At 55.5% G+C, this 10712-nt stretch overlaps 1 protein-coding gene across 1 annotated transcript; it reads left to right on the top strand.

Moving 5' to 3' along the window:
* Nucleotides 1-2269: 2269 nt before the first annotated feature.
* On the top strand, nt 2270-10459 carry LOC123345860 (C-type lectin domain family 2 member D-like). Its single transcript, XM_044982919.1, has 5 exons — nt 2270-2318; nt 3041-3151; nt 5814-5989; nt 6755-6858; nt 10136-10459. The coding sequence occupies exons 1-5, from the start codon at nt 2270-2272 to the stop codon at nt 10284-10286; spliced, it is 591 nt and encodes a 196-aa protein (XP_044838854.1). The 3' UTR covers nt 10287-10459.
* The last annotated feature ends 253 nt before the right edge of the window (nt 10460-10712 follow it).

Raw genomic sequence — 10712 nt, forward strand, 5'->3', positions numbered from 1 at the left:
TTACTCTGCCAAATCTTGGCTGGCTGCCTGCTCTCTCAGTGGTTATTCCAGGCCGAACTTGGAAGCCACAGTACTTTAGTATTAACATAAGCAACTGCAGTGGTCAGAGCCTTCAAACCCTGGTTACACACCAGTGCTCAGGTCAACAGTTCAAACGCACCAGCCTCCTTGCACAGTGACTTTGAGGGTGCAGCACTGCCCCTCACTGATCCTGGGGTACAGTCAGTGGAGATGCACAGTCCCCCACACATGTGCACTGACCCCAGAGCACAGTCACTCTAGGGTGCCTTATCCCCCACCGCACTGACCCTGGGGTGCAGTCAGTGTTTCTATATTTCACCCAACTTCTGCCCTATTTTGCTGGCCATCCTGGTTCTTGGCTTCAGTAATTCTGCTGTAGGTACAGTATTAACATGAGACAAACACAGCACCTAGCGACCCTCACTAAGATCAGGGCCCCGTTGTGCCGGGCGCTGCACACACAGCGAGAGGCAGTCCCTGCCCAGAAGACCTTAAATTCTAAGACCCTACTTAAACATGGAGGCAAAACAACTACTGTGCTTAGAAACACCATAGCATGTGATGTACAAAGTGTTGAATACTTTCAAAAAGGAGCTAACCAGTGGCATAGCCAGATACAGGGAACAGGGGAGCGATCAGAAAAAAAGAGGCGCCACCCGCTGCAGCGCGTGTACTCACCTGGGTCTTCGGCGGCAGCGGGACCGTCACTGGCTCCGCACCATCTCCCCGCGTCAGCGGCACATTCACCCACCGCCGTCCACTCCCTCCCGGCGCTCACAAGTCCCCGAGTGACCGCGGTGATACCGACCCCCCCGACACCCAGCGCGGTGCGGGCGCGGGAGTTTCTCCCAGGACAGCCCGGCCCCCGGGCGGGGGGGGGGGGAACCCCAGGCTGGAGCCGGGGTCTCACCACACGCGGTTTGGTGCCTGGGAGCCCGGGCACCGCAGCTCCGGCTGGTGGCGGCTCCGACACGTTCCCTAAGAGTCTGAATGAATCACCAGCAGCTGCGGCGGGGAAGGGGCCGCGAACTCACCGGCCGCCTGCGGAGCCCCGGGTCCCTCCGGCTTCGGCAGAGGCTGCGAGACGGAGCCAGGCGCCCCTCCCAGAGCAACAGCTGGGTGATGCCGAGAGGAGCTGCAGCTCGCTCTGCCCCGGGCTGTGCTGCACCGCGGGCTGCTAATGGAAGAAGGGAGAAGCCGCGTTACCAGGGGCCGGGCGCTGAGTGACGGAATGTTCCGGGGGCGGGGCGAGGCGCTGAGTGGCGGAGCGGTTCCAGGGGGCGGGGCGAGGCGCTGAGTGGCGGAGCGGTTCCAGGGGGCGGGGCGAGGCGCTGAGTGGCGGAGCGGTTCCAGAGGGCGGGGCGAGGCGCTGAGTGGCGGAGCGGTTCCAGGGGGCGGGGCGAGGCGCTGAGTGGCGGAGCGGTTCCAGGGGGCGGGGCGCTGAGTGGCGGAGCGGCCCCAGGGGGCGGGGCGAGGCGCTGAGTGGCGGGGCGGTCCCAGGGGGCGGGGCGAGGCGCTGAGTGGCAGTTGCAGAGGGCGGAGCACGCGGAGACATTAGACAGCCCTGAACCAAGAGAACAAACGGCGGAGTCTGTCCGGGAGCGCGGCTCGTATCTCCCGCGTCCGATCTCCGCGATCCAGGCCCGGCCCCGCACGTGCCGCCCGCCCGGATCCCGCGGGACGCTCGCCGCCCGGAGGGGGATGGGGAGAGTTTCCCCTACGTTATGGCGGGGACGGAGGCAGCCAATATGTCGGACTCCGTTTCGATTTCCAGGGTCAAAACCAGGCATGCGCAGTTAGGGACTGGGGTGCGCGCGCGCTCTATGATCCGCCCGCTTCCCCGCCCACCTTGTTCTTCTAGGAAAAACTCCAGGATGTGGCATCACGTGTCCCTCCGGCGCTGGCCGGGCCACTCCCCCTGCGGGTCTGTGCGCGCGCCTGAATCGGGCCTCTTGGAGGGGCTGATGGGGGCTAAGGGGGTTTAATCACCATGGCACCGCCTCTGGCGGGGGGTTGGGCTGCTGGGCAGGGAACGAGAAACCCTAAATTGCCCCCCAGAACCTGACCTGTTCTGCTGGGTCCGTCTCGGCTTCCAGATGGGCTGGAGAGTCCGGAGCAGGGAGGGGGAGCAGGGCCAGGACCCACCCGCCCGGCTCGGCTTCGCTGAATCGGACCCAGTCAGACCGAGAGGAGCCGACCCCAGCCCAGCGCCTGCGGCAGCGTCTGTAGCCTGAGTGTCGCTGAGACAATGGAGCCAGGAGCAAGATCCAGTGACAGTGAAAAACCACTGAACGCAGGTAATGAATGATGATACAGGAAGAACAAAGTAGATCCAGGTAATGGGGTGTCGCTGCCTGGGACCAGGCTGGAGAGAGACCCTGAGGCTGCCCCACATGGGGCCATGTTCTCAGTGGCAGCAGCCAGTGCCCAGCAACCCCCCGTCTGTGGGCAGCAGGGACTGGGTCTCCCCCAGGGGCTCTCAGGGCACCGATCCCGGCTCACAGCTGCTGCCTGGCGCACACAGCGGTGCCCGTGGGGCTGGGCAGGGGCCTCCTGGGCTGGGTGTGTCAGACCCCCTGTGACAGCCCTGGCCCAGCTCTGCCTGGTTCCTTCTCCCCCTTTCTGCTGTGTGTGGCCAGTGTGAGACCCCAGTGTGCGGGGACAGGCGCACTCGGCAGTGTGGGCCCAGCCAGCGCTCGGCAGGGGCAGAGCGGGGGTGGGGATGGGGGGGGCAGCTTGAGGTCCTGTCACCAGAACATGCGGGTCCTTGTCTCTGTGCCCCTGAGCTCACCAGGCCCCGTGACAGCCTGGCTGAGGGTACCAGGGGGGGCACTGGGCTGAGGGGAAGGAGGGACTGTTCTGCCAGCCCCAGCCTGCCTGACCCTCCGGGCTCCTCTCCCAGAGCGTCTGATGGGAGGAGCCATCGACAGAACGGGGCATGTTCTAGGGCAGCTCCAGCCCTGGTGCTGTCGGTGAGACGTGTCCTTGCGGCCCGGCCTGACGGGTCTTTGTGTTTCAGAACCTCCTTGTAACTACAGGAAATGTAACTACTACAAGAAATGTACAGTTGTGCTCGCAGTTGCCCTCGCAGTTGTCTCCTTATGTCTCATCACTGTTATTGTCCCGACAGGTGAGTTCTCAGCCCTCCCTTTCCCCCTCTCTGCACTTCCCATTCCCCCTGGAGCCACCACAGTCACAGTCTCTCCTCTTGGCCTGTCTTGCTTCTGCCCCTAGGACAGAGGATTCCTGGGGGATTTTCCTCCACGACCCTCCTCCTGCTCCGTCCCAGACTCCTGCACCTGGGCACTCTCAGTGTCGGGACTGAAATTAGTTCCCCCAGCAAATCTCTGAGCACTTGGGGCCCAAGTCATTGTTGCCGGGCCCCAGGCACAGTCGCTGGTACCTGTGCAGAGTGGGGGTGATTGACAGGAGAAGGTGCAGGGCAGCAGTGAGCTGGGCCCTCTGCCTGCACCGTGTCGCCCTGAGGTACCAGCCTGGCCTTCCTGCATCCCTGGGTCTTGCCCAGGGCCGGGCTGGCAGGTGCTGGCGTGTCACTGAAATGAACTGTAGAACGCATCACTAGTGTGAAACCCACCAATTAGTGACCTCGGCAGTGCAGGGTCCCATAGCGCTATTGACTCCCCCGCCTGCATGGACAGCGAGTGCTAGCGCAGAGGGCAGCTGTTTGTCGTGAGCGTGAGCCCAGCTGTATCTGCCAATAGTCTGGGGGGTGGGAGGGGCTGTGAGACTGTCAGGGGTGGGATTTATCTATTGCCCTGGGATCTGATCACTGGGCCCTAGGAGGGTTTAGCAGCTGGCAGAGGGGGTTGAAGCCAGGTCTCTCTGCATTAGGAATCCTTCGTGCTGATGTAACATTGATACAGTTGAATTGGTACAAACTGCTAATGTAGATGGGCTGCAATGGTGAAGAAAGGGGCTTGCCCTGGTGCCGCTCACTGCAGTAAGTCACCAGAGCAGGACATGCTGCTCTGGCGCATCTGTGTGAGGAGTTTGCACTGATGTATCTGCCTCCCCATCCTTACACTGGTGCCAGCTGCTCTGCTACAGGTGGGCAGTGAGTCCCAGCTCCCTGCTGGACTGGCCGGCTATTGGAATGGGCAGCACTGGCTCACACAGCGTAAGGTGAGATCTGTGAGGTTGGGGTTCCCCACCTGTGGGTGCAGGGAGCCCCCAGAATGCAGTGGGGTCAGATGGTGGAACTGGCAACAGTCAGCTCCTTGCTGTGCCCGGTCCCTCCTAGGCAGCACTGGAAGGAGCACACAGGCCTGGCTGGCAGCCTTTCTCCTGGGGGCCTGTGTATTCCCGTATTCAGCACTCTGTGTAAGGTGTGAAATGTGAAGTTGTGCCCCACAGCTGCAGCTGCTCTGAAAGGAGTGACTCAGATCACACACACAGCAGGACTATAAAGCATCGTATTCATTGACTGCCCTGCTCTGTTCTGTGTGTGAGCACTAGCATGTACGGCACACAGCACCAAGAAATCTCCAGGGACATGGCATGTGACCTGCTTGTTCTTTTATCGTCGCTGCCTCAGCTGCTAATGTTCTCCCAAACTTGTGCGTCCCAGCCACAGGGGGAGGCTTTAAAACCAGCTGTGGAGTTACTAGTGCAACATGAGGAGCAAAATAAATGACGTGCACAAAAATGGATGGAGGTGTTTGGGTCAGACTTGTCCCCACCCCAAAAAGGAAACAACACGAGATCCCCCTGAGGCTGAGAGCGAGCAGGAGTGACTCTGTTGGTGGGGGCAAATCACTCACTGACATGGTGTTTGGACTGGCTTAGCAACCCCTTCCCCATAGTGACCCTAATAACCCTGCCTCTGGTTATTCACCTACTGCACTGACCTTGCCAATAGCTCCTTGGTGTCAGTTATGGGTGGCCCCGCTGCTGCTCTCTCTGGCACTGAAAGGGTTACACTGCAGGCGGAGCAGCTGGGTACTAGCTGCTATATTAGGGGGCAGAAATGTCTGTAGGTGAGAAGTGCATCAGGTTTCAATGGCCAGTCAGTGCAACTGGCCATTTCCTGTTACTGGAGATCTGGCGCCACCTTGTGGCATTTCATGTCCCAGACTGAAAGTCACTTCACTTCTCAGTTATTCACCTGCCTTTTATTGCTCTGTTGAACGTCCGACTGTTGCTCTTGTGCCAGGGATGAAAAGCTCTGAGCTGTGTTAGTCCCCCCAGGCTGGGAGTGTCACGGGAATCCTTCCTGCCAGGCAAATGTATCACAACAAGTGTCTCCATCGCCCTGTGTCCGGCTGTGCTGGATGGGCCCGGGCAGCGGGTGTTCAGTCTGGTGAAGGGAAGGGAGTTTGTTCCCATCTTCATCTCAACCTGCCTCTCCTGGGGAGCCAAGCGCAGAGCAGGGAGAGGGGGGCAGCGGCCCAGGCTAGCAGGATTCCTCAGGGTAACAGACCTGACAGACACGACTGAACTCAACCTCTTATCCAGTGTCACTTTTCTTCCCCTTGATAACTGTCCCCTCCCTCTGCAGCTCCCTGCCCAGCCCCTGCTCTAACACTCCCCTGGGCCTGGTTCTGTGCTTTGAAGCAGGAGCTGTTTGTCAGCTGCATCCCTAATGACAGTGGCCCAGTGAAACCAGGGTCAGATAACCCCCCTCTGGGGCTGGATTCCCAGTGTTCTCCTGGCTCCCTCATGCCCTCCCTGCAGCTGCCAGGAGAGTCTCAGAAGCCTGGGGTGCTGGGGCTCATCTCTCCCTGCAGATGAGCAGGTCCCCTCTTACACCACCTGTTACTGTCTCATTTCAGTGCTGTTATCTGGGCGTTCTTCAGCTGCTCAAGGCCCCGCGTGCGCAGACGGCTGGATCGGGTACCGAGGGAAATGCTACTATTTCTCCGAGACTGAAGGAAACTGGACTAACAGCCACAGACACTGCTCCTCCCTCAGTGCCTCCCTGGCTGCAATCGACAGTGAGCAGGAAATGGTGAGCGACTCTCACTGCAATGGCCTGGTCTTGGCACATCCGCTGCTGCTGGAGCAGGACCTGGGCTCTGCCCTGGTGGGGTGAGGAGCAGCTCTGAGCCCTCTTGTGCTGGGAGGCCGGAGCGAATGGACTTCCAGGCCTGGCTTTACCTGGGGCTCCTCTAGTGTCAGCGTGTGACTGTGGGGATCACCAACTCTCAGGCTACCCAATAGGAGACTGTCCCTCTCTAGGGCTAGGTGGGCTCAGGTGTCTGCTGGGCTGCATGAGTCTGGAAGGGGGGGGCTGAGACCCAAGCTTGACTTGAAGAGCCAGTGCTCCTGGGTAGGCGAAAGGGCAGCCAGCTGAGGGGTGATCCTCTTAGCCCTGGCCCCTTCTGGCTGAGGATGGGGTGGGGAGTGCGTCTTCTCTCAGTCTTGGCTCCTCCCAGCATTCCCTATTCCTTATCTCTCCCCAGGGGAGCCCAAGGTAAGATGGGGAGATGTTCACACAGCCTGGCCTGGCATGGAGAGGTGCGGGGGGCAGTTTAGACCCAGCAGCACCCAAGAGCTGCCCCAGCCCAGGGTAGATTGGGGTGAGGGGGAGCTGGGTTTGGGGTGGGAGGGTTAATACTGAATTACCTAGTGCTGGGCAAGAGGGAGGAGAAAATCCCCAGCCACCCCCTGGAAACACTGAGCCCTTCCGTGTACACCTGGGATTCTCTGCCCAGAGCCTGGGGGAGCAGCAGGGTCGGGGCTCTGACACCACCTCTCCCTCTGCTGTTTTTAGGCTTTCCTGCTGCGCTATAAAGGCAAACCCGACCACTGGATCGGCCTCCGGAGGGACTCGGGGCAGCCCTGGAAATGGGCCAACGGCACTGAATTCAACAGCCTGTGAGTCTTTCTCATGTCTCTGTGAATTCCCTGGAGTTTGGGAGTTCAGGCCGACCCACCAGTCAGTGCTGTGCAAACAGCCAGAGAGCGCTCTGGTTCTTATGTACTCTGTGTATTAGTGATGGGTGGAAGCCAGCATCTCCTCCTGGGAGATTGGCCAAAGCCTTCAGATCTGTCTGGCTGTCCTGAGGCCCTGAATTTGTAACGAGACATCTACATTAAAGGTGCCTGATAGTCACATGTGCTGAGTGCCTTGGGCTGCCATGAGAACAGCAGAGTTGGCCCAGACGATATCCCAAGACTGATTTCAGTGGGATCTGGGTGGGATCAAATAACCAACCCCACGTGAGCCAATAGCAGGTTGAATCCTGGACCTTCAGAAGTAAAAGAACGGCAGAGCAAGTCACACTGGTGGGCGAGTGGCACTGTGTGTGAAAGAACGCATAGAGTCAAGTACAGTGAAAATGAATCCAACTGTATCATAACATCTCTAAGAATAGAAATTCCACACCTGAAGAACAAGAATCTAGCAGTAGGAAAATACTGCTGACCAGGAGGGTGACTGATTGTGAAATTCTCAGAGATTAGAGAGGCTACAGAGATAGAAAACCCAATAATAATGGGGGATTTCAGATATCCTCATATTGTCTGGGTGCATGTCCCCTCTTGATGGGATGCAGAGATGTAATTTCTAGACACCATCAATGACTGCTGCTTGGAGCAGTTAGTCCTGGCACCCACAAGGGGAGAGACAATTCTTGATTTAGTCCTCAGTGGCACACAGGATCGGCTCCAGGTGGTGAATGTAGCTGAACTGCCCGGCAATAATGACCATAAATTTAACATCCTTTGGGGTGGGGGGGGAGAATGCCAAAGAAACCCACCACAGTAGCGCTTAACTTCAAAAAAGAGGAACTACACAAAGATTAGAAGCTAGTTAATGGAGAATTGAAAGGAACTGTCACAAGGTGAAATGCCTGCAGACTGCATGGAGACTATTGTAAAATACCATAATAGCAGCTCAAACTAAATGTGTACTCCCAAATAAAAAAAAACTTTTTTTATAAAAAGCCACCATGGCTAAACAGCAGAATATGAGGTGGTTAGAGGCAAAAAAGCATCCTTTTAAAAAACCATGAAGAAAGGGATAGGTAATAAGACAGAAAATATAATACCACTATGTAAATCCATAGTATGCCCACACCTTGAATATTGTGTGCAGTTCTGGTCACCCCACCTCAGAAAAGCTATATTAGAATTGGAAATACTAGAGAGAAGGGCAACAAAATGATTAGGGGTATGGAACAGCTTCTCTATGAGGAGAGATTAAAAAGATTGTTCAGCTTGGACAACAGACAACCAAGGAGGGATATGATAGTGGTCATACAATCATGACGGGTGTGGAGAAAGTAAATAAGCTAGTGTTGTTTACCCCTTCATACAACACATGAACTAGGGGTCACCCAATGACATTAATAGGCAGCAGGTTTAAATCAAACACAAGGAAGTTTTTTGTCACACAATGCACAGTCAGCCTGTGGCACTTGTTGCCAGGGATTGTTGTGAAGGCCAAAAGTATAACTGGGTTCAAACAAGAATTAGATAAGTTCCGAGAGGATAAGTCTACCAGTTCCTATTAGACAAGATGGTCAGGGATGCGACCCCTCGTGTTACCCAGGGTTCTCAGAACCCACAGCAGCAGTAACTTAACTGTTTCACTCCAGGCAGTGTGAGGAATAAATCATTGGGAACACAGCAATTCTGACTGATGAAAGATTAATGCAAGTAAGCAGGTTCTATTTAAAACTGCAGTTTGTTAGATTTAAGCCCACAAAGGCATAACCAATGGGTTTAGAACATCCCAAATATTTACAGAAAATGTGGAAGAATATGGAGTAATTTACAGAGGTTCACGGTGGCCAGTTGCTCACCCACCTGGAAGAAAAAGTGTCAGATAAAGTCTCTTAAGAGGGCTTCAGAGGATTGCCGCTCTACAGTACATTAGCTAGCCTTTTATAACTAACTTCTACAAAACACACAGGTCGTAGTGACCCCTACTAAATCAGCATTTTCCTAACTTTCAATAAACTACTTATCAACAAATAGTCGTAACAATCTTAATCATAATAAAACTTCTATATCAGAGGCTCCCAAATTCAAGGTTTTCCATCCACTTATTTTCTTTGTCTCAGTTGTTGACTTTTTCTTTCTATTCCTCCCATTCTGATTAGCAGAAACTACCAGCTAGTTTTGACCTTACCTCCAAAGGCCTGTTTTTCAAATTAACCCTTAACTATGTGGTGGTCTATTTTATTAATTCACGGTGACTTAATGCACATAATATGGTTGCAGTTAGTTTGTTCAATTTCGGGGGTACACACATCCCTCAAATCCAGGGTGTAACATGCTCTGGGTGTCCCTGAGCCTCTGTTTGCCAGAAGCTGGGACTGGGCGACAGGGGATGGATCACTCAGTGTTTGACCTGCTCTGTTCATTCCCTGTGAAGCACCTGTCACTGGCCAGTGTCGGAGGAGGGGATGCTGAGCTAGATGGATGGTTGGTCTGACCCCGTGTGGCTGGTCTTATGTGCTTACAGCAGAATCGCATTTTAAAAAGAAGCCCTGTGTGGTTGGTGGGAAGCTGGAAAATGTGCCCGCAGTGGGCTTAGGAAGCCGGTCAGTTGATGACCTGTTATTTGATCCCAGTCAGATATTGTCATGTGTTCCAGCAAGAATGCCGCGAGGTAGGCAGAGTCTGCAGTCTCTGTGCTGCTGGCAGTTCGCTCCAGCCCTCCCCCCGCAACACAGCCTGGCCTGATGGGCTTCTGGCCTCAGAGCTGATGTAAACTGTCCAGGGAGCCCTGCACCCAGCTGTGCGGTGTTACTGCTGCTCCTCACCATGCCGACACTCACCCGGAACCTGCAACCGGGGAAGTTTGGGTGGGTTGTTCAGATAGGTTGGGCCTGCAGGGGCTCATCCAAGCGGAGGGGGGGGCGGAGGGAGAGAAGAGAAGGAGAAGAACTAGGGTTAAAATATCCACCCGGCATAAATGCTCCATAGAGGCCAGTTGAACTTAGAACCTCTCTTGGTCCAGCTGCCCCACTGCCACCTTTCTAGCTGCCCCCTTCTGCTGGGGATGGGGCCTGTGGCTGGTGCAGGAGGGGGAATCGTGAGGGGCTGTGAGTGCAGTGGCTCCCTGCACTGTGCAAGTGTCTCCCCCTGTCTGTGACTGATGGGAAACGCCCAACTACTGCCTGACACCAGCTCTTTCTTGCAGGTTTCTGATAGGAGGACGAGGTGACTGCGCGTATCTGACTGATCTGGGTGGGGTCAGCAGCTTGCGATGCACCAGTGAGAGACACTGGATCTGCACCAAACCTGATGCATTTACACAAGCACAGGAGGCTGCCGCGGAAGGGGACTCGTAAGAAGAGTATTGTAGAATTAGTCCTGGAAAAGCCGGACTGATCTCTTTACAATATCACATCTGAGCAATTCCGGAATATCAGGAAATGCTCTGCGCATCGCTGGGCAGAACACTGTTGATTCAGGTGAAAACCGGAAAAGCCATTTGCACATCTTGATCTCCTGCCACCTATTTTTTTCTGCCAGTGAAACTGGCCAAATCAACCTTTCCAACTTACCTCAGCTGGACCAGGGACTCTGCTTAATTGAGAAAAAATCCACAAGTACTGATGCCAGCCTCTGCTTTCACTGTCCTAACGTTCCCCCACAGAAGCTTTTTACAATTGAAAACTATCTATGGAACTGTCAGGGTTCCCCACCCCACTCTCTGAACTCTGGGGTACAGATGTGGGGGCTCACATGAAAGCCCCCCAAGCTTATATTGTACC

The sequence above is a fragment of the Mauremys mutica genome, chromosome 12, assembly GCF_020497125.1.
Source record: "Mauremys mutica isolate MM-2020 ecotype Southern chromosome 12, ASM2049712v1, whole genome shotgun sequence".
NCBI classification, from domain to species: Eukaryota; Metazoa; Chordata; order Testudines; family Geoemydidae; genus Mauremys; species Mauremys mutica.

What these genes read in the sequence shown, in the direction of transcription:
- LOC123345860 (XM_044982919.1), top strand. Translation starts at nt 2,270, where the DNA reads ATGGAGCCAGGAGCAAGATCCAGTGACAGTGAAAAACCACTGAACGCA. An exon ending in TGAAAAACCACTGAACGCAG is followed by an intron (nt 2,319 to 3,040) that starts GTAATGAATGAT and finishes TTTGTGTTTCAG; the next exon opens with AACCTCCTTGTAACTACAGG. An exon ending in GGCACTGAATTCAACAGCCT is followed by an intron (nt 6,859 to 10,135) that starts GTGAGTCTTTCT and finishes TCTTTCTTGCAG; the next exon opens with GTTTCTGATAGGAGGACGAG.